At 38.3% G+C, this 24,100-nt stretch overlaps 1 protein-coding gene across 2 annotated transcripts in view; it reads right to left on the bottom strand.

Annotated features, from left to right (window-relative positions):
- The window catches only part of NUP155 (nucleoporin 155), a 60,264-nt gene extending 44,377 nt beyond the window's left edge, over window positions 1-15,887 (bottom strand). The window contains exons 1-9 of one of the 2 annotated variants that reach the window (XM_064596785.1): window positions 15,597-15,887; window positions 12,818-12,955; window positions 10,575-10,671; window positions 7,630-7,700; window positions 4,918-5,010; window positions 4,001-4,167; window positions 2,013-2,118; window positions 1,201-1,274; window positions 818-909 (exon numbers count right to left, since the gene is read on the bottom strand). In XM_064596785.1, the coding sequence (XP_064452855.1) occupies window positions 818-909; window positions 1,201-1,274; window positions 2,013-2,118; window positions 4,001-4,167; window positions 4,918-5,010; window positions 7,630-7,700; window positions 10,575-10,671; window positions 12,818-12,955; window positions 15,597-15,753 (995 nt within the window). In that variant the 5' untranslated portion in view covers window positions 15,754-15,887. The remainder of the gene's footprint in view (window positions 1-817; window positions 910-1,200; window positions 1,275-2,012; window positions 2,119-4,000; window positions 4,168-4,917; window positions 5,011-7,629; window positions 7,701-10,574; window positions 10,672-12,817; window positions 12,956-15,596) is intronic. The other variant, XM_045862159.3, reaches the window with a different exon arrangement.
- Window positions 15,888-24,100: the final 8,213 nt, after the last annotated feature.

The following is a 24,100-nucleotide window of genomic DNA, read 5'->3' as shown; positions in this document are numbered from 1 at the left end:
GAAAGCACTGAATTTTTGCTAGGATAGGTGAATGCAGCAATGACCCAAGCACATAGAAAACCGAAGCTGAAAATTTGAGGCCTTTGTTATTTGAAAAGAATTTCTGCAGCTGAGCTAAATTAGTTGTGATATACATAAATCACAGTGTACAGTGTCTGAAAAGTTGGCTTGTAACTTGGGTACTAGCACTTCTCTAGGACTCAGAGTTCAGACAAATCTTAACATCCTTTAGTTTCAGTTTCGTCAAGAATACAATGTGAACAATAAAACGGTGAAGTTCTGTATTCCCAAACTGCCCTGTGTCAATTATCAGACCAACTAAACTTATACTACACAGGCCTGTTAAAAGGTTGGAGCGGTGATCCCAGGGTCCTGGGGTCGAGCCCTGCATAGAGTCTGCTTCTCTCACTCACTCGCACTTGTTCTTTCTCTCAAATAAATAAATAAATAACATAACATAACATAAATAAAAGGTTGGAGTGGGTACTAGTGGGGAACTTTGAGACACGTAGTTTCCTAGTGACATCTCCTGTAATTGCCTATATAGACCACCTAAAGCTTAACACATTCCAAGGAAAAATAAAGTTGTACTTTACACTGTAAAAAAAAACCAGTCTGCCTTATGTTTCAAACCATCCAACATTAGAATTAAAGGAAGAGTCTTTCTCTAGGAGCTGTTTCAAACATAACCTCCAGTGTCATCTTCAACATTCCTTTCCTTTTAGAGATATTTTGAAGAGGAAATAATTTTAGTATGCCGCACATATATAGCATAATGATATGCCTTGTACAAATGAAATGCCTGACAATTAATTACCTAGCAATGTTTCCAGCAGCAGAAACAATAGAATTCTGTGAAACTGAGGCAACTCTGCTCATTCCTTGTCCATCTTGGCCCAAATCATATACCTGTGAATAAAAAATTGTACCCACTTAAACATAACTATAGCCCATACGCATTTTACAAAATAAACTTTTAGAAGACTCTTCCTTTTTAGGGATCCTTTAATTTAGACACTTCACACAGATATGGAAACATCAGAGATTTGAAATTTCATAAAAAAGAAGCCCTAAGAAGTAGTTTGGGATGTATTTTTAAAAAGCACACAGCTCATAGGAAAAGGCTAAGAGTAACTGAATCTCTTCCTTAAAAACAGGGATGTTCTTACTCCCCTTAAATAGTAGTGTATTAATACTTGCCTGTATTACTCCTTTCTCAGACCGTGTATATAAAATGTTTCTAGAATTATCAACTGCAATTTGAACAATAGGATCTAAAAATAAGACAAAGGAAAAAAACCTCTAAAGATTAACGAATTAAACAGAGTAGCCATTTCTAACAAATTTAAATTGCTGAATTAGAACTTTGCATTCAGGGGCTTTCTCTTGCTTTGCAGGTAAGTTCCATGATATTTGCATGAGGACAAAGGCAAGAAGCATTTAAATCAGACAAAATATGAAAAAAGCAGACATCAAATACTGTGACTAGATGAAGAGCCTCACAAATAAATTACTCTGTCTTCTTGATGAATTTTAAGCCAAATCAAAACCAAGTTCTAGATTATTTCTTCATTCAACAAACATTTAATGAATGTCTACTATATGCTAGAAACACAGGAAATAATTATACTCCGTGCATTCCTTCAAGAAAATAAATCATCGTGCGCGGGCGCCTGGGTGGCTGAGTCGGTTGAGTGTCTTGACTCTTGATTTCGGCTCAGGCCATGATCTCGGGGTCATGGGATTGAGCCCAGTGTTGGGCTCCATGCTCAACACGGAGTCTGCTTATCCCTCTCCCTTTGCTCCTCCCTGTTCCTCCCACTGTTCATGCTCTCCCTCTCAAATAAATAAAATCAAAAAAAAAAAAGAAAAAAAGAAACCTTACGACTATATAACAACTGTTATTTACTTAGTAAGACAAACTTTCAGTTAAGAATGAGAATTTCTGAAGAAAATGTTAAGTCAACAATCTTAAAAACTTTTGTTTGCCAAATTTATTGTTTTCTACTTACCATCTTCTGAGAATGTGAATTGTAGCAATGAAGGAACAAGGAAAGAAAGTGTGCTCTTTGAGTGGTTTATTTTCCTACATCTTTGGCTAAACCAACCTGCTTCTGCCTTAAAAGAAAAATTGAAAGAAGCAAGACTTGTAAATGTAGACACATTTGTCATAGCAACTAACCGTATAACCACATGTACAAAAATCCTCAAATCTTAGTGAAGTACCAATAATTGTAAATAAAGTGAGACATACTACTTGGAATAAGTACTGAGTTTAATCCTTTAATTAATAATAGAAAATGTAGTTAGCCATAATCAAATCATAGCTCTCAATGAAATCAGCTATTTCAAAACCTCATAGTGCTATGTTAATAAACTCATATTTTAATTATCTTAAAAACTCTTTTATCTGAAAGTAGTAAAGCAAATAATAAGTGCAGTCTGTAAGAGCCCAAAGTACATAGGATAGGGGTACTTGTATCATCTCTTCCCATTTTGGCTAAAAAGAAATCTTTTCTTTTTTTTTAAGATTTTATTTATTTATTTGACAGAGAGAGACACAGTCAAGAGAGGGAACACAAGCAGGGGGAGTGGGAAAGGGAGAAGCAGGCTTCCTCCTGAGCAGGGAGCCTGATGCAGGGCTCAGTCCCAGGACCCGGGGATCATGACCTGAGCCGAAGGCAGATGCTTAACGACTGAGCCACCCAGGCGCCCCTAAAAAGATATCTTAATAGCAGCCATCGCCACCATAATCTACAGTTTACCTCTCAATGTCTGACTTTTGCCATACAAAACCTTTGGGGTGGGGTGGGGCGGGAGCGCCGATAATGAACAAAGCCAAGAGAAACTAGGTAAGAAAGAGGTACAATGTAATATAAAAAACACAGCTGACCAGGGTTGTAATCCTAGCTCTGCCACTAATTAATTAGCCATGTGACTCTGAGAATATTACTTTATCAGTTTCCTAACATTTACCTTATGAAAAAAAGCCAGTAATACAGTAGGAAAAGACATAAAAAGACATTTCAGAGTAAACATACATGACCAATAAATACATGAAAAGATCCTCCCTCAGAGAGTAATAAAAAAAATTTCCTTCTATCAGATTGGTCAAAATTAGTAAGTTTGATAATACTACCATCAGTGAGGGGTGGTGGGATATATTCATAGAAGCCTGCTAAGTGGGGTGCCTGGGTGGCTCAGTTGGTTAAGCGACTGCCTTCAGCTCAGGTCATGATCCCAGGATCCTGGGATCAAGCCCCACATCTGGCTTTTTGCTCAGTGGGAGCCTGCTTCTCCCTCTCCCTGCTACTCCACCTGCTTGTGCTCTCTCCCTGTCAAACAAATGAATAAAAATTCTTAAAAAGGAAGCCTGCTAAGAGTCTAAAAAACTCTCAGAGGGCAATATGAAAATATTACAATTTTAAATGCATATGCTCCATAACCCAACCATAGGAATTCTAAGTCTCTACACAAAAAAATATCCACACATGTACACAAGGAGACCTGCAAAAGAACACTTATTATACCATTATTTATGAATAGGAAAACTGAAAACATAGAAGTCCATCAAGGAAGGAATTATTAAGTGAATAATGTACATCCATTTTATAGACAACTGTACAGCAATCACAAAACATAACACAGTTAAGTGAAAAGCCAATTATGTAACAAAACATAAGCAATAATCTAAGGAAAAACATACAGAAGTACATCACGTATTTGTATATGTGTATACATATAAATACATACAGATAGAAATTTATAGATACTTATCAATGTATCATGTCCTAAGAAGACATACTCAGAACTGGATTTTACTTCTGGAGAGAGGACCGGGTTTTGTAGGCATGGTGTAGTCATGCAAGGTTTTAACTGTATGTCTGAATACTTTTCATAAGAATATATTAATGTGCTTATATAATTAGAAAACAAAAGTAAAATCTATCCCTACTTTATCCAAGGGGAGGAAAAAAATGTTTATAAATGCCAGACTTACTTGGTATGCTACTTCATATAAACAGCCATCTTTTCCAGCCAAGAAAATTCTCCCATTATCAGTGGAAGTTATTGTTAAAAGGTAAGTATTATCAGTGGGAAGAGAATATAAAGGATCTGGAAGCAACTGCATTCCACCACACATACTGTCATTAAGAACCCCAGAACCTATTTTTTTTAAAGAAAGAATATGAATCAGCTTATTAGCGTTTTTGAAGTTTGAAACAATCACTACGTTATCTTCAGAATTGGTATTTTTACTGAATTCTTATTGACACACCTAAAAGCTTCTACAACATATACTTTTAAATTACTATAAAAAGTCTGATACAGTTTATTCAAGTTAAATAGAACCTACAATATGTATATATGCACAATATATGTTTTATATACATAACATTGTAAAACATCAATCGACAAACTATCCCAAATTACTAGATTTTGGGAAAGAACCCAAGGATTTGATAGTAATAATCATTAATTTCAGTCACTGAAATTCAACACTATTTCACCCAAAACAGATTGCCAGAATGCAAAAGAAAAAAATAAATTCAGGTCTTCTTATATTAAAGGAAAGAATAATGTATATTTCAGTGTTCCATATGTTAAAACAACCATTCAAAAAACCAGAAACAAATAAATTGAAAGCATTATAGAAAAACTCACTAGTGTCAATTATTTCTCTTCTACTACCCTTTTATATTGTACATTAAAGAATGCACATTAATATGATAAGCATATTCAAAATACTTGCTTGATGGAGCTACTAACCTGAAAGTTATCATACCTATAGGGAAGTATTATTTTCCTATGAAAAAGAGTCTGGAAAGATAACTTAGTGAAAAAAAAAAAGCTTTTAATTATATAAATTGGCTAACATATTTTTATTTTAAAAATACCACATGTGGTTTGCCATACCTGTTTGTAAATTAGCATAGCTAAGTCCAAGAATCACTATATCCACAGGGGTTGCCAAAACCAGGAGGTGTCGTACATGAGGTTGAAAGATGCCTAAGATAAAGCAGACGTGGGTTAGGGATTATTCCAAAAAACATCCACTTCCACTATTTAAGCATTGATAGACTAATGGTTTTACCATTAAAATGAACTAGTGATTAAACAGTATATGAAGGACGTGTCTGGCTGGTTCAGCTGGTAGAGCATGCGGCTCTCAATCTTGGGGTCATGAGTTCAAGCCCCAAGTTGGGCGTGGAGTCTACTTAAAAAAAAAAATTAAATAGTATATGAAAAGTCTGAACTCAATTTAATTTTGATGTTAAAATATTACTACCTATGAATATTTAAATAAGTAGATAGTAATAAAAAAGAACCATCTTAGAAAAGAAACACTTCAGGGTGCCTGGGTGGCTCAGTCGTTAAGCGTCTGCCTCCGGCTCAGGTCATGATCCCAGGGTCCTGGGATCGAGTCCCACATTGGGCTCCCTGCTCGGCAAGAAGCCTGCTTCTCCCTCTCCCATTCCCCCTTCTTGTGTTCCTGCTCTCGCTATTTCTCTCTCTGTCAAATAAATAAATAAAATCTTAAAAAAAAAAAAAAAGAAAAGAAAAGAAACACTTCAGTATTTAATACCAATTAAAATCAGCATTACATTATTAAATAGTTTATTAAAATATAAAGCCTTCTATTTGTATACTTAATGCCCACAGCAGCATAATTCACAGTATGCAAAAGGTGGAAGCAACCCAACTGTCCACCAACAGATGAATGAATAAACAAAATGTGGTGTATGTGTGTGTGTGTATGTATACATACACATATATGTATACATACATAGCAATATTATCCAGCCTTAAAAAAAGAAGAAAATTCGGGGTGCCTGGGTGGCTCAGTTGGTTAAGCGACTGCCTTCGGCTCAGGTCATGATCCTGGAGTCCCAGGATCGTGTCCCACATCGGGCTCCCTGCTCAGCGGGAGCACTCTTATGTTTTATTCAAGCAACCACAAAATTGAAACATGTATTCATACTCTTCTTGCCAATAAAGCAAACTCTTGCCAAAAAGCTTGAGTTAGAAAACAATGACTTTAAGAATAATATTTTCTTACAATAGGCAAAGTAAGATACGAACTTTGTTATAACGCTTTATGTTCGAGAGTCAAAATTTTCAGTGCTTATGGATAGCAAAGTCAGAGTTGTTTCATAATCAGGGTGGCTCATTCGGTTAAGTGTCTGACTCTTGATATTGGCTCAAGTCACGACCTCACGGTGAGATCCAGCCCCGAGTCCAGCTCTTTACCAGGCATGGAGCCTGCTTAGGATTTTCTCTCCCTTAGCCCCTCCGCCCCCCACTTGCACACTCTCTCTCAAAAAAACAAAACAAAACAAAAAAACAATTGTGAAACAATTCACACCTTTGTTGTCATATGAAAGACTTGCCATAATTTTAATTTTGCACTGAAGTTTATATTTGAGTAGAACAAAATTTTACTATTTATTTTAGATGGACAATTTATATTTATTAAAATACAGAGCAGGGAGAGCCCTCCACTGTTATTTTGAATAAGCTTTTAGATAGTAACTTTAAAAAAAAAAAAGATTTATTTATTTATTTTGAGAGAGAGAGAGAGCATGTGCATGAGCGCACATGAGCAAGCAGAGGGCAGGAGCAGAGGGAGAGGGAGAGTCTTAAGCACACTCTGCACTGAGTGTGGAGCCCCATGCAGGGCTCAATCTCACAACCCTGAGATCACGACCGGAGCTGAAACCAAGAGTTGGATGCCTAACAGACTGTGCCACCCAGGCGCACCTATGAATAAACTTTTAAATATAGATAAAAGAGATACATACCTCAGGGTGAAGAATACCTTGAGGTTCTATTTTAAGGAAATAAGTTTCCAATGTAATCACATAAACAGTGTATAAGACTGCATGTTTGTACCATGTGAATTATCATTTCAAACAGCTGCGAACTCAAAAAATTTTATTTAAGCCTTACAAACAATTTTGTCTACTATTTCCCATTGTAGGAAGATTTCTCATACATCCAAAAAATGTATGTTAAATTTAAATCAATCTATTATTTTGTCAGCTTTTATAAAAAAATCTGGCACAATGAAGTTGAAACTGTTAAACAATACTTGCCACTTCTTTAAGAGTTATTCTGAACTCTTTTCATTTCTATGGGCTATCAAGACTAAAAAAATGCAGAGACAAAAATGGTTTTTACATTAAATTCAGTAACTAATGAAAATGTATAATGCAAAAAAAAAGAAAATGTACAATGCAAAAAACTTCAGGCAAATAAATCAACAATGAGTAACAAAAAATAAGCAAAACAAAATTCAAAAATTATAGTTTAACAATTTTATTTATTAAAAAGTATTTTTTTTAAGTAAGCTCTATACCTAACATGGGGCTTGAACTCATGATCCTGAGATCAAGAGTCACATGCTCTACCAACTGAGCCAGCCAGGTGCACCAGTGTAACAATTTAAAGACAGATTCACTTCTACCATAAAGTGAATAAACTATTAAATATTCCTAATCACTTTACATATTTCTCATTAGAATTCAGACCAAACTTCAATAAAAATTTCAACTATGTTAAAATGTGCTGTTATTCAGTCCTATGCATATACATATGTAAATTAATCATTACATTTTTATTTCTTACCAGCTTTTGGTTTCACAAGTCCCACAGCAAGAATAGTCTCACTCAGTCCATCAAAATAGGCAAGGTCTCCTCTGCCAATAGTTAAAGAAAAACATGTTATACATATGAAGAAAATAGTTTCATCTAAAATGTTCTTTAAGACTATAGAATGTAATGAAAAATAAACCAGCAAAGAAAAGTGTTTCAATTACAAGATCCAGGCACACAGGTCTGTCTAAGGCTAATAAGCATAAACCAGGAAAACAGGGAGTGCTGCTCCCCATCCCAAACTTCCCCCCAACCAGGTTGCAAGGTAACAGCAATTCTACTGCTGGGGCAAGACCCCCTCAGAAAAACAGGGAAAGTGTAAGCCTGAGAGTGGAAGGGAAACATTGAGAAAAAATCTCCGGCATCCCAACCTGTATCCTAAGTATAAAGTAATTCTACAGGATGAAACCTGTGGTCCACTGAGGATAACCACAGCAATGACAAAACCCAACTCAGCTCAACTCCTGACTTGAAAAAAGTCAACTTTCCCCATTATATACGCCTACCTGCTAGGCCCATTTCTAAGGATAAACACTATTTACTGCAGTATCCACTGTCCTACACATGATATCTAGCTTTCAGAAAACACATGAGACAGAGCGCCTGGGTGGCTCAGTTGGTTAAGCAACTGCCTTCAGCTCAGGTCGTGATCCTGGAGTCCCAGGTTCGAGTCCTACATCGGGCTCCCTACTCAGTGGGGAGTCTGCTTCTCCCTCTGACCCTCTCCCCTCTCATGCTCTCTCTCACTCTCTCTCTCTCAAATAAATAAATAAAATCTTTAAAAAAAAACAAAACAAAACACATGAGACAAATAAAACACAGGAAAAAAAAGCCTGTCAAGAAACAAAGCAATCAACAGAAATGGACTCAGCTATGAGCTCAATGTCTGAACTACAGACAGAAAATTTTAAATAAATATGATTAATATAGTATGGGTGCTAATGGAAAAGGTGGATGACATAAACAAACAGATAAGGAACTTCAGCAGAGAGGTGAAAATTACAAGAAATAAGCAAGTGAAAATATTAGAAATAAAAAGCACAGCATAGAGAAAGAACATCTTGTAAGAACTTTTTAAGTAGACTTGACATAGCTAACGAAGGAATTGGTGATCCTGAAGTTGGGTCAATAGAAACTGTCCAAATTGAAACAAAAAGAAAAAAAAAATGGAGAAACAAAAATAGAACAGAGCATCCAAAACCTGTTGAAGAACATCAAACAATCTAACAAAAGTATAAAAATTTCAGAAGAGGGAAAGAATGGGACAGGACAAATATTTGAAGGTAATTACTGAAAAACTTCCAAAAATAATGAAAGATCAAGAAAATCAGAAAATGCCAAGCAGAATAAATACCAAGAAAAAAATATATGATCCAGACTTTGAAGAAAACTTCTGGTTGTCCTGAAAAGGACCAAGCAAACAGGAAGAAAACACCTCAATGGCCACTTAGGTAAGCCAGGTTTCCCCGCTTTTTTCCATATTGTGATAACTGGCACAGCCTCCAGAAACTAAGACCAATACTGGGGAAGTTAGAGGTTACAGAACAATAAGTGGGACAAGATTATGCGCCTATTATCCAGGTGGAATTAGGATTTATAATAGAAAGCTAATGGAATAATTGAAAGGAAGCCCAAGGCTTTTGCAGTATTGAACTTGTGAACGAAATAAAGATTTATACCCAGGACTTGTGCCTTGATTTTTTTTTCAATAAGCACATTGTTCAGATGATTTTTCTTTAAATGAGTTCTAGTTTTAACACAGTAAGGTTGGACTGTATGTTCCATGTAGATAGAGACTTTATTTACCGCATTCAATGCTATTCCTAGCACAAAACAGTGTCTGATACATGATAAACTCAATATTTTATTATGATGGATATATTAGATGTTAATGGAAATATAGAAATTTTCATTAAAGGGAAAACCCTTAAGGAAATTATCCTTACATTTATCTATTATGCAGTTTTTTGGCATTTGGTTTTCTTAAATACATTCATGCCTAAATGAAGAGGTGTTATTCCTTAGTATCAAAATGACCATGTTACAATAATACAACAAACTAAAGTTCAAGATATATGAAGAACAATCACAACCATACATCACTGCTATTGGGACTATATAACAGTTCAATCATAACTCTAGCTATAAAAAGTTCTAATCAAAAAAAATCAGTGAACAAAAATGGTTTCATTTAAGCTACAAGTTCAAGTTGTCATTTAGTGTCACTTCAACTCAATGATACAGTGTATGTGTGTGTGTGTGTGTTCCTAACAGGTGTCTTAATTACCCAAGGAAAGAGTAACAACTACATGGGCCTTCTTCTCATTAACCCACTTAACCACCTAAAGATATTATGACAGAGAACTGGTAATATGCCAAAATTTATCTCCAGAAAGCCAGGTGAGATTATCAGATCAATAAACTTTATTTTAGCAAGAAGATCTTGGACCTTCACTCAGACTGTTACATACATTCAAATTACACATAGATCAAGCTCACAGACCAACAAAACTGTTTAGTCACTTCAGTAAGTTAAGAGACTCCCAATGCATAGAAATGCATCGAAAACAGAGATCCTTAAAAATGTCAAACGATCTATCAAAAAAACTGATAGGCTACCTTATTGGAAGGTAAGAACTTGGCAACTAGACCCCTGCTACTCAGAGTGGTACTCAGACTGGCAGCATCACTGGGAGTTTGTACAAATGAGGACTCTTGAGGCTCACTCAGAACTACTATAACAGAGTCCACATTTTAACCCCCTACCCAGGTGATTGGTATGCATACTGAGAAGCAATGATCCAGATGTTAGATGAATGAAAGATAAACCATGCAGCTTCTGATGAGTAGAACATCAGCTGCAGTTAAGATAATCTAAATTCTAACCATGCTACAGCAAACCAGCATTAAATACATACCCGTCTTCATAGTTCCACATGAATATGTCACTGTCAATTGTGAGCCAAGCTCTGCTGATAGGAGGGAACACGCCCATCATGCAGTTACACTGCATATCTGAAGTAGTGTGGATGTAAGGCAAAAAGATTTCAATCTTATCTTTCCTAAATTTGTTTTGAAAGATTTTGGTTTAAAATTTATGATTAAGGGGTGCCTGGGTGGCTCAGTCATTAAGCATCTGCTTTGGCTCAGGTTGTGATCCCAGGGTCCCGGGATCGAGCCCAGAGGCAGGCCCCCCGCTCAGGGGGGAGCCTGCTTCTCCCTCTCCCACTCCCCCTGCTTGTGTTCCCTCTCTCGCTCTCTCTCTGTTAAAAAATAAATAAAATCTTAAAAAAAGAACTTGAAAATTTATGATTAAAAAATCATGACCTAGCCACTCTTTAATAGAAAGAGCAAATAAAATATCTTGATTTCTAATAAGTTTAATGAAAGATATAGCTATGACAGAAATAAACCTGTAATTTATAATTTCTAAATAATGCTATCTGACTACCTGAAATGCATTCTAAAGGACAAATGTAATGTTTTTACCATTACTAACTTAAAAAAGAATACGGATTATGAGTAACACCATTAAATTTTGACATGAAAAAACTTACTGGACCAGTTTCCCCAACTGTATAAGAGCAAGACTGATTAAAAAAAACCAAACACATGGTATGCTAAAGTCATAGCTTGACTATTTGCAAGCTTCTTATAAATATGACTGAGGGGCGCCTGGGTGGCTCAGTCGTTAAGTGTCTGCCTTTGGCTCAGGTCACGATCCCAGGGTCCTGGGATCAAGTCCCACATCGGGCTCTCTGCTCGGCAGGAAGCCTGCTTCTCCCTCTCCCACTCCCCCTGCTTGTGTTCCCTCTCTTGCTGTGTCTCTGTCAAATAAATAAAATCTTAAAAAAAATAATAATAAATAGTCTGATTGAAAAACAAATAATATGTAATTATAAGACAAGGAAACAATTATCAAATAATTTCCTTTGCAGAAATAGTATTATCAGAAGATAAAAGAAGAATATTAAGAAACTTAGCAAGGGGGACGCCTGCGTGGCTCAGTTGGTTGAGCACCTGCTTTCAGCTCAGGTCATGATCCCAGAGTCCAGGGATCGAGTCCCATGTCAGGCTCCTTGCCTCAGACAGAGGGAGCAGCTGGCTAGCTTCTCCCTCTGTCTGCAGCTCCCCCTGCTTGTGCACTCGTGCGCATGCTCTCTCTCAAATAAATAAAATCTTTAAAAAAAAAAAGAAAAAAAAAAGAAACTAAGCAAGAGTAGAATATGGGATAAGGTATGTTTTATATTTAATAACACTATTTCACAAAGTCTCAGAGAGACAGTGAAAATTTTAGGGAAAATATTAAATTCTACTAGTTTTTCTACATACAAGTATTCCTCAATGTTCCATTTCCTTTATTTTTCTGTCAGACCGTAATGAAATTTGAAAAGTTTTTACTTTAAATAGATTAATATACTTTTAAAAATCTCATTAAATATTAATACAGCATCTTAATGTCTAAATTATGAGGGCTATAGATTGATAAAAAAGCTTCCTAGCAAATTTAACTATAAATCTAATGCCTTTATAGGATATGCCACACTTTTAAAAAATTAGACAAAATCTTTCTTTTTAGAGGGTAAGAAAACTCCTCTAGTAACTCAGTCTATGAAGATGCCATTAGTGTTCCATTCTTATTGTGATCCTTAGCACTTACAGACTTTAATTCTAAGATAGCAATCAGTGCAAAACCATACCAAAAAATTTTGGGGAGGGGGAAAAAGAAGTACCTGGCAGTTTGTCTTTAAACAGTTTTAGAACAACACCCCAGTTTTAAAAATGTTAAAATATGAGAAAAAATAAAAATGAAAATCATGGGTCTTCCAGCTAAAATGTGGTAGTAAAAGCTTCCTTGTATAGCATTTAACTGGAAAGTACTACTTTGCAAGAATATCATTCAAAAATGCAGAATTCCTTGTTAACAATTCACTCTCTTCAATGTCCCAGATTAATTAAAATGTGATTCAATTTTCAACATTCAATGTTATATGAAATTTTCTAGGCACATGGCAAACCACCCACATACTTAAAATATTTTTTAAATAGAACTCTTAAATGAACTGATATACACACACCAATTAAACACAAAGCAAGAATTATAATAAGAATAGCAATTTAAAAAAATTTTAAGGAGTTAAAAAACAAGGTAACAGGATACGTCCAAACTGTTCAACAAGTTCAGGTGGGAGAGGAACTCTTCGGATGGAACTCATCTCTGGAAGGTTGGGTACTGACAGCAAACCAGGTCCTTGTAGAGGATAATCCATATCTGACATCCCAGAAACAGTGGGATTATCTGCAAGTAATAAAACAAAGCATTTATTAAAATAATAATGTTTTGGGCATCAACTAGGCATACTGAAGCACTGCAAGCTAAAAAAAAATTGTGCATCTGGTGGTTGTAAAAGGTAGAGAGAGAGAATAAAATAGTTCTGACCCAACACAAAGGAAGCCTGAGAAAATCCAGTGTTAAGGTGGGGGCAATTACAGGTTTTAGCACTAAACACAAGGTTATCTTTCACAAAGATTCCATTAGAAAGGAAATACTTAGTTCAATAATTTAGGTTTTTTTCCTATTATTTTATTAATCTGAAATGGGCAAATATTTATAAAACCACTTTGTGATTGTCAGATAAAACCATTATGAACAAAATACTGATTGGGGAAAAAACAGATTTCTTTTCCCACTTAAATATTAATAGATTAAAACAATCTATGCATTTTTCTTGTTAGACCACCCCCAAGACCAATAAGATAAATACAAATAATACCACATAAGCAATATTTTATTGGGGGAAACCACAGACTGCTCTATAAAGTGTTCTCATTTGGCAACCCTTCTCTTGCCCTAAGACACAGTCACCTAAGGGCAGGAGTGCGCTGCTCTATTCAGCCTGTCCTTTCTATGTCTTGAACAGGGAGGTGTTCTTTAGATCTGACTGATGACCTGTTTATCCCAGGCACCTTCCAGGCTCTCTTTAAGTACAAAGATGTTGGGGAAAACTGACATATAAAAGAAATTCTAAATGTATTAGGGAAATTTAAAATACACAACTAGAGAGAAAAATGCAATCAATTCCTATGTACTGATTGATTACCCAGTTTCAACAATTACCAATAACATGCCTGATCATGTTTCATTTATATCCCTAGCTATTTCTTCCCTAATGGATTTTTTGAAGCAAATCCCAGACATCCCATTTAATCTTAAAACATAATTTTAATGGGATATTGCACGGGGTGCCTGGGTGGCTCAGTCATTGAGCATCTGCCTTCGGCTCAGGTCATGATCCGAGGGTCCTGGGATCCAGCCCCGCATCGGGCTCCTTGCTCCGCGGGAAGCCTGCTTCTCCCTCTCCCACTCCCTTTGCTTGTGTTCCCTCTCTCACTGTCTCTCTCTGTCAATAAATAAATAAAATCTTTTTTTTTTTAAAAGGATATTGCACATGTTAAATGACAGTGGGAACACAATGGATGGAATTAATAATTCCAGTAAGAATGTGAATGGTTAGGGTTTTAGAGGGGAGGGGGTGGGGGGATGGGTTAGCCCGGTGATGGGTATTAAGGAGGGTACATATTGAATGGAGCACTGGGTGTTATATGCAAACAATGAATCATGAAACACTACATCAAAAACTAATGATGTAATGTATGATGACTAACATACGTAATTAAAAAAAAGAAAAAAAGAACGTGACTAGTTAAGAAAGCCCTCACAAAGGAAGTGATATTCAAGCGAGTCTGGAAGAATGTCAGGCAAAGAAGAAAGAACATTCCAGAAGTAAATGATGATGTAAATGATGATGTAAAATAGAATCCCGAAGAAAGAGCTTCTTATGGAAAACATGTTAAATTCAGTGTGACTGGAACAAAGAGTTTGAGAATAGGATGGAAGAAGGGGAGGAGATTAGGTTGAAGAGGTTGGTGTAAAGGTGGACAGAATCGATTTGAATCAGATTAAGAGAGGACAAGAATGTATGGACTCTTTTTATGTCTTGCTTTTCAAACCTAAGGAGGTAAAAGGAAGTAATGCTGTTCGAGATGAGAGTTACTAATAGGCCACTCAGTTCTTACAAGCACTGGTTAAGTAGCTGTCAGGAACAAATACTACATGTGTTTTATTTCCATCCTTTCTGATTACAAGCCTACTCAATGACTTTTATAAATCGCCACATGTCGTTTAGGTTTACATTGCACAGATTATCCTTGTTACTTTATCTTGGTTATTGTTTACCAAAAACCTTGTCTCTTACACTTTTTTTCTCCAATATAGGTCTCACAAAGGGGCCACTTTTTTTTTTTTTAAAGCAACTTATGTAATTCCATGCCTCGAGGAACCTGGTCATAATTTAAAACCATTAAACAAAGTATTTTCCCATCGCCTCTCTTTTGTGGGCCCATACACTGCCTTACCCTCCCTGTTCATCATCACAGCTAATATCCCTGCTCTCTTCCTTTATTCCACTGGTAGTTCTTCTCAACTACCTTTGTATTACAGGACTTTGTATTACACTAACTCTACACATAATAAAGACTATCTTTGAGAGAAGATAGTAAATTTCCAAATTAACTTCGCTTGCCCGTCTGTTTTAGTCTAATGTTAATGAGGAATCAAGAAGAATGAGACCTGGATCAGGTGATCCTACCCAACTGGCCTTAGCGATGAACACTCGGAGGCAGTGAGCAGCTCATTAAGTTTGGGGTCTTTGCTTCAAATGGGGGATTGCTCGTCACTCCTACCCTCTCAAATATCGGCAGTGAAGTGAGAACAGGAAAATAAACGGAAAATAGGCTCTTTTTCGCTCTTTAAAATGTAGCACAGCTAAATCTCAAATGTCTTCGCTGGGCCCACCCTGGGGATAAGGACCTAGTTAGGAAGTCAGGCGAGAGTCCTTTCGGCCGAGAAAGCAGTCACCAAATGGGCACTGATCACTCACTTGGGGCAGACACCATGAGAAGCTCGGAAAGGTCCGGGTACATGCGGTCTTCTTGCAACTGACGGTCGATGAGCCGCCCTGCATTTTCCAGAGTTTCCTGCAAAGCTGAGGCCGACGTGGAGGCCGGCATCGCCGAGCCCAGTAAAGAAGACGGCATGTCGAGACTCGGAGACACCAGCGTCTGAAAAAAGTAAAAAACCAAGGAGAAAAGAGAAAAAAACCCAACACCCTGGCTCAGACCCACAGCTTACAGCGCGCGCGCCAAACGAGCGCCTCGGCGCCTGTGCATGACGCACTTCCGGTTCATCTGGAGGGGAATTTGAAGGCTGCGTTTTGAAGCTGAAGAGAGGAAGCTGTGGAGGGGGCTGGACGTTAGGGGGCGGAGCGAGTGAGCGGAGGCACTTTCCCGGGCGTAGGTTGGATGCTTGAGGGTGGGGGAGGGGAAAATCCGTGGAGGTTATCTAGGGAATGGAGGAAAGAAGGGGAAAGGACCGGGGGAGGAGAAGGCCGGGAGGGGTGGGGAGGTGGGAGGGAGCAGGGGTCGGGGAAGTGGGAGCTGGGTAGTGCCCGGCAGCGCAGGCTGCCCCAGTTCTGGTGGGTTTCGCGAGCGCTGGATCTTGGTGTCGCGAGCTTTGCAGGTTAGAATCTCTCAACTGCAATTACTTAAGAGTTTGCGCGTCGATTTCTTTGGCACTGCAAACAACTGCTCTTGCGAGAGTGGATAGTGGTAGCTTGTCAGAAAGTTTACGTGTGAACCAAAATTTCACATTTCTTAGGGGCTTCACTGTATATTCATCAGACTTTTCTGGCCGGGTCAGTCAGTAGAGCATGTGATTCTGGGTGTCTGGGTGGTGAGTTCAAGCTCCACCTTGGGGTGGAACCTACTTAAAAAAATTCATCACGCTTTTCTGTTTGTGTATGGCTACTGTTACTATAAAGAACTGTGTGTTTACTGAGTCATTCGTTGCATGCAGGGGGCTGTTGCCTTCCTTTATTTCTCATTACAGAGAGGAAAATGAGTGTTCATTGGTTGATCCCCAGCACAAAGTAGAGGGACTGGTATAAAGTAGGTCACCCAATACATCACCAAGTCCTACAGAAATTGAATTTATAATTTGTGTCAGGCACTGTGCCTGGTGCTGGGAATATCAAACTGACACATCCCTGTCCTCAAGGTGCTTCATGCAGGGACACACAAAGTGAAGCAATAAAGTGCATCACCATAATGTTTTATGGGGTATGTGTTAATTGCAATAGGAGGATAAGATGAGCAAGAAGAGGTAAGATAGGTTCATTTCACACAGAAGGCAACTGGAGTGGTCAAATCAAAGCACTCTTTCAAAGAGCATTCCTTATTTAGAAACACTAGAATTGGGCGCCTGGGTGGCTCCGTTGGTTAAGCAACTGCCTTCGGCTCAGGTCATGATCCTGGAGTCCCGGAATCGAGTCCCGCATCGAGTCCCGCATCGGGCTCCCTGCTCGGCAGGGAGTCTGCTTCTCCCTCTGACCCTCCTCCCTCTCATGCTGTCTCTCATTCTCGCTCTCAAATAAATAAAATCTTTAAAAAAAAAAAAAAGAAAAGAAAAAAGAAACACTAGAATTTGTCCTTATTTAGTGCTCATTTAGAACCACACTTAAGTAAACTTCATCCCCTTATATTCTTAATAGTTTAGCTAGTCAGTAACTGAATTACTCCTTTGAAAGAGGACTTCAACTACCCTTTTTTTTTTTTTTTAAGATTTTACTTATTTATTTGACAGACACAGCGAGAGAGGGAACATAAGAAGGGGGAGTGGGAAAGGGAGAGAAGCAGGCTTCCTGCGGAGCAGGGAGCCCAATGCGGCACTCGATCCCAGAACCCTGGGATCATGACCTGAACCGAAGGCAGATGACTGAGCCACCCAGGCGCCCCATCAACTACCTCCATTTGATCTCAAACTTTCCAATTGATTAAGTTCTTCTTTCCAGCTTATCTCTTTTTTTTATAATTCTTTTTTTTTGCATTTTTAAATTTTATTATGTTAATCACCATACATTACATCATTAGTTTTTGATGTAATGTTCCATGATTCATTGTTTGCATATAACACCCAGTGCTCCATTCAATACATACCCTCTTTAATACCCATCACCAGGCTAACCCATCCCCCCACCTCCCTCCCCTCTAGAACCCTAAGTTTGTTTCTCAGAGTCCATAGTCTCTCATGGTTCGTCTCTCCCTCCAATTCTCCCACTTCATTTTTCCTTTTCTACTATCTTCTTCCTTTTTTTAACATATAATGTATTATTTGTTTCAGAGGTACAGATCTGTGATTCATCAGTCTTACACAATTCACAGCGCTCACCATAGCACATACCCTCCCCAATGTCTATCACCCAGCCATCCCATCCCTCCCACCCCCTACCACTCCAGCAACCCTCAGTTTGTTTCCTGAGATTAAGAATTCCTCATATCAGTGAGATCATATGATACATGTCTTTCTCTGATTGACTTATTTTGCTTAGCATAATACCCTCCAGTTCCATCCACATCGTTGCAAATGGCAAGATTTCGTTCCTTTTGATGGCTGCATAATATTCCATCGTGTGTGTGTGTGTGTGTGTGTGTGTGTGTGTGTGTGTGTACCACATCTTCATCTTCTTTATCCATTCATCTGTCGATGGACATCTTGGCTCTTTCCATATTTGACTATTGCAGACATTGCTGCTGTAAACACCGGGGTGCCAGCTTATCTCTTAACTCAGGCCAAAGATCCTGCTAGCAAAGCATCCTGTGATGGGAACAGAAAGTACCCCCTCAAACAATTAGGACTGCCCTGAGCCAGCAAACCCTGCCTGTAGTTGACCCCCAAGATAATGATGGACCTGACCTTTACTGCCCACTTGCCTGTATCTACTGACCTTTGTCCCACATTTTCCTTATATAAACCTAGGAGTATTTTTAGCAGTTTGGAGACAGCCTTTGAGATACTAGTCTGCTGTCTTCCCAGTGTTGGCCTCAAGTAAATTCCTTTCGTTTCATCACCACTTGTTTCTCTGCCTTTGGATTTTTTAGTGGCGAGTGGCTGAACCTTGTTTGTTTGGGACCCCTTGAGCCAGGTGCTCTTGTGCCCCTGTGCCCAGGATACAGAACTACGGTCTTTGCTAAACTATGGTCTTTTGCTACTTGAATTATTTTTTACTCCCTCAAATAAGGGGTTGACTAAATTTCTGAATATTAAAATTTCTGGGATGTTAACAGATCTATCAGTATAATTTAAGACTTTGTGGTAAATATATCAGGAAAAATTAGATTTGTATTGTTGGTGGATAAACAGGCAGATGGTTCTCCAGCCATCAACTTTCTTTTACTCGGTAGACCACAGATTGAAAACTGATGGTTTGGCACAGTGTTTGTTTGTTTTTACTTTAAGATAAAACATATGATTGAGAGTTTTCAATTCCACAAATTGGATGATCTGGAATACTGGTCTAATATTCCCGCACTGCAACAATATTCCCAGGGGCCTAATTAGGTCCAAGGACTTCTGTTCAGTTGTATATTGCCTATGGTTGCTTTCCAGCTACAACTGCTGAGTTGAGTAGTTGCTACACAGATGACACAAAGCCTAAAATATTTACCATCTAGCCCCTTACAGGATAAGTGTGCTGAAGTCTTCCTTAAACAGTGATTCTAAACTTTTTTTTTTAAAGATTTTATTTATTTATTTGAGAGAGAGAGCACATGAGAGGGGGGAGGGTCAGAGGGAGAAGCAGACTCCCCGCTGAGCAGGGAGCCCGATGCAGGACTCAATCCTGGGACTCCAGGATCATGACCTGAGCCGAAGGCAGTTGCTTAACCAACTGAGCCACCCAGGCGCCCGATTCTAAAACTTTTTGATCTCAGGACTTCTTGAGACTCTTAACAATTATTAAGGATTACAAAGAGTTTTTGTTTTGTGTGGGGTGTATTGATTAATAATTGCTAATATCTCTTAAAAACAAGAAATTTAAAATGTCATTTAAAAGAATAAACCTTGGGGCGCCTGGGTGGCTCGGTCCTTAAGCGACTGCCTTCAGCTCATGTCATGATCCCAGGGTCCTGGGATTGAGCCCCGCATCGGGCTCCCCGCTCATCTGGGAGCCTGTTTCTACCTCTCCCTCTGCTACTCCCCCTGCTTGTGTTCTCTCTCTCTGACAAACAAATAAATAAAACCTTAAAAAAATAAAAGAATAAGCCTAATCCATTTTAATTTAAATGATATATATTTTATGAAAAACCACAGTTTCTAAAATTAAATATTAGAAGAATGCATTATTTTACATTTTTTCTAAGTCTCTTAAATGTCTGCCTTAATAAGACAGATAAGATAGCTAGATTTTCATATCTGCATTTGTCGTCAGTATGTTGTGATCTGTTTACTTGAAGTATATAAAGAAAAGCGGGCCTCACACAGTTATGTAATGGGAAAGGGAGAAGTGTTTTAATAACCTTTTTAGATAGTTGTGAATGTCATTCTCTGATAGATTACCAAAACTTGACAAGTGGTATAGTTTTTTGTTTTTTTTTTTAAGTGGGCTCCACACCCAGAGTGGAGCCCGACACAATGCTTGAACTCATGACCCTGAGATCAAGACCTGAGTTGAAACCAAGAGTTGGCCATTCAACCAACTGAGCCATCCAGGCATCCCAAGTGGTATAGTTTCTTTTCTTTTTAAAAAATTTTAAAACTTATTATTTATTTGAGAGAGACAGATAATGAGAGCACACGATTGGGAGAGGGCAGAGGAAGAGGGGGAAGCAGGCCCCCCGCTGAGCAGGAACCCGGGATCATGACCTGAGCAGAAGGCAGCCGCTTAACCCACTGAGCCACCCAGGTGCACCACCCTAAGTGGTATAGTTTCTTAAAAGTTAGTTATGATGTGGAATTTGAAACCATCAGTGAATTTTTTTTGAACTTTGTTAAATTAAAGACCACTCGTCTATCTTATATTTTGGACTTTCTATCCATGCATGATTCTGTAACAGTATGTGTTGGTCATTTGGGAAATATTGGCTGTCTAAGTTATACAGAACTTCCAAATGTTGACATATTTCATTAACCAATAGAAAAGAAAAAATGATCGTGTTGGGGCGCCTGGGTGGCTCAGTTGTTAAGCGTCTGCCTTCAGCTCAGGTCATGACCCCAGCGTCCTGGGATCGAACCCCGCATCGAACCCCGCATCGAACCCCGCATCGAGCTCCCTGCTCCGCGGAAAGCCTGCTTCTCCCTCTCCCACTCCCCCTGCTTGTGTTCCCTCTCTCGCTGTGTCTCTCTCTGTCAAATAAATAAATAAAATCTTAAAAAAAAAAAAAAGAAAAAAATGATTGTGTTAATATTACTACCTATCTTAACAGAAAAATCTTTTAAGTATTAGGAAGTTGTCAAGCTTATGGTTGTTGATACAATCTTGATACAATCTTGGTAAGTTTTTCAGGATTCTAATTTTATCTTAAAAGCTCAAATTTTCATTGGTAACAAGTACAGTGAGTTGTTTTCCTTGAAGTGACAAACACATTTCATTCATTTTTGTTTAAAGTGAGTATGTAACCTCGAGGAATACGAGAACTACGACGACAATTTGCTTGTAGCTGCCTTGATTTATGCTGAGGCGCCAGCACTTTTACCCACTATTGCTTCTGCATCATCAGTGCAAACACCAATAGAGTGAAAAAGCAAATTTCTTAGTATTATTATGAAAATAATTTTGATCCCACGACCAGCTTTACAGGAATCCACAGAATATACTTTGAGAACTACTGCTCAAGTAGCTCCCTATTTAAGTAGACTATCTAGCCCTATTAGGTATTTAGGGTTTTTAAAAATGTCCTCGTTAGAACAGAAATTCCAGGAGAGCAGAGACTATGCCCTGTGTCTTTACTACTCTCACTAGCATCTGGCACTTAGTAATGGCCAATATTTATTGGGTGTGTAATACGTGCTGGGCACTATTCTAATTGCTTTATGAGAATTAACTCATTCAATCACCAGAAAAATCTATGAGGTGAGAGGTGCTATTGTTATTTTATCCACTCAACAGATGAAGAAATTGAAGCACATAGAGACTCAGCACATTATCAGAATCATGATTCGAACCCAGACATTCTAGCTCTGGAACTCATTGCTTAATGCCATGCTATCCTGCCTCTCAAATATTTAATTCACACATAATTTTACTTTGTTTGCTCCAAGAAAATCAAAGTTTTTCTGGCATACTTAACATTTCATTATGAAGATATTTCATATAGGGCCCCTGCCTGGCTCAGTTGGTAGAACATGCAACTCTTGATCTCAGGGTCATGAGTTCAAGCCCCACATTGGAGGCGGAGCTTACTTTAAAAAAGAAAAAAAATAGGGCGCCTGGGTGGCTCAGTCGGTTAAGCGACTGCCTTCGGCTCAGGTCATGATCCTGGAGTCCCTGGATCGAGTCCCGCATCGGGCTCCCTGCTCGGCAGGGAGTCTGCTTCTCCCTCTGACCCTCCTCCCTCTCACGCTCTCTGTCTCTCATTCTCTCTCTCTAAAATAAATAAATAAAATCTTTAAAAAAAAAAAAAAGAAAAAATAATTTAAAAAAAAGACGTTTCATACAGACAAAAAGCAGAAAAAAATAGTTTAATGTAGGTCTCCACTACTGCAATTACATCATCTCTCTTTTTTATCAAAAGCAAATACATCTTGTGATTTTTCTGTAATCATCATTATTATCTACTCCTATTGGTTGATGATAGATATCTTCATTTTTCTTTGTTTATTTTCTCCAGCACTTTGTAGTTTAACATTTTATATATCTACAATGGAACCTTCTCAACAAATGGTGCCAGAACTACTAGACATCCACATGCAAAAAAAAATGAATCTAGACACAGACCTGTCACAAAAATTAACTCGACAACTGACCTAAATGTAAAACACAAAACTATAAAAACTCCTAGAAGAAAACATAGGAGAAAATTTAGATGACTTTAGATAAAGCAATGACTTCTTAGATACAACACCAGAAGCATGATCTATGACAGAAATAATGCTAAACTGTCCATTAAAATTAAAAACTGCTCTGCAAAAGACAATGTCAAGAGAATGAGAAGACAAACCACAGACCGGGAGAAAATATTTGCAAAAGACATCTGATAAAGGACTGCATAATCCAGAATATACAAAGAGTTCTTAAGAGTTCAAAATAAGAAACAATCTGATTAAAAAATGGGTTAAAGACCTTCACAGACACCTCACCAAAGAAGATACACAGATAGCAATTAAGCATGTGAAAAGACACTCCACATCATATGTCATCAGGGAAATGCAAATTAAAGCAATAAGATACCACTACATACCTATTTGAAGGGCCAAAATCTGGAACACTGACAGTACCAAATGCCGGTGAGGATGTGGAAGAAAAGGAACTCTCATTCATTGCAAGTGAAAATGTAAAACGGTACAGTCCCTTTATTTTTATTTTTTAAAAGATTTTATTTATTTATTTGACAGAGAAAGACACAGCGAGAGAGGGAACACAAACGGGGAGTGGGAGAGGGAGAAGCAGACTCCCTGCCGAGCAGGGAGCCCGATGCGGGACTCAATCCTGGGACTCCAGGATCATGACCTGAGCCGAAGGCAGTCGCTTAACCTACTGAGCCACCCAGGCGCCCGGTACAGTCCCTTTAAAAGACCGTTTGGCAGGGGCGCCTGGGTGACTCAGTCTTTCAGTGTCTGCCTTCGGCTCAGGTCATGATCCCAGTGTCCTGCTTCTCCCTCTCCCACTCCCCCCTGCTTGTGTTCCCTCTCTCGCTGTGTCTCTCTTTCTCAAATAAATAAATAAAATCTTTAAAAGAAAGAAAGAAAGAAAAAGCCCATTTGGCAGTTTCTTACAAAACCAAACATATCCTTACTATATTATCCAGAACTCATGCTCCTTGATATTTACCCAAAGGAATTGAAAACTATGTCCCCACAAAAGCTGCACATGATTTTCATAGCAGCTTTATTCATAATTGCCAAAACTTAGAGGCAACCAAGACATCCTTCTGTAAGTGAAGCAGGATAAGTAAACTGTAGTACATCTAGACGATGGAATATTAAACAGTGCTAAAAAGAAATGAGCTATTAAGTCATGAAAAGACACAGAGGAAACTTAAATATATATTACCAAGTGAGAGAAGGCAATCTGAAAAAGGCTACAATCTGGGCGCCTGGGTGGCTCAGATGGTTCAGCGTCTGCCTTCGGCTCAGGTCATGATCCCAGGGTCCTGGGATCGAGTCCCACATCGGGCTCCCTGCTCAGCGGAGCCTGCTTCTCCCTCTGCCTCTCTCTCTCTCTCTCTGTCTCTTATGAATAAATAAATAAAATCTTTAAAAAAAGAATAAAAAAGGCTACATTCTGTACGATTCCAACTATATGTCATTCCAGAAAAGGCAAAATTATGGAGACAGTAAAAACACCAGTGGTTGGTAAGGGTTGAGGGGAGTGAGAGGATAAGCATACCATAA

This window comes from Mirounga angustirostris, unplaced genomic scaffold, assembly GCF_029215605.1.
Source record: "Mirounga angustirostris isolate CCGP_5_RB_7025 unplaced genomic scaffold, mMirAng1.0.hap1 SCAF_7, whole genome shotgun sequence".
In the NCBI taxonomy this organism is placed as follows: domain Eukaryota; kingdom Metazoa; phylum Chordata; class Mammalia; order Carnivora; family Phocidae; genus Mirounga; species Mirounga angustirostris.
This window is presented reverse-complemented; position numbering and strand designations above follow the sequence as displayed.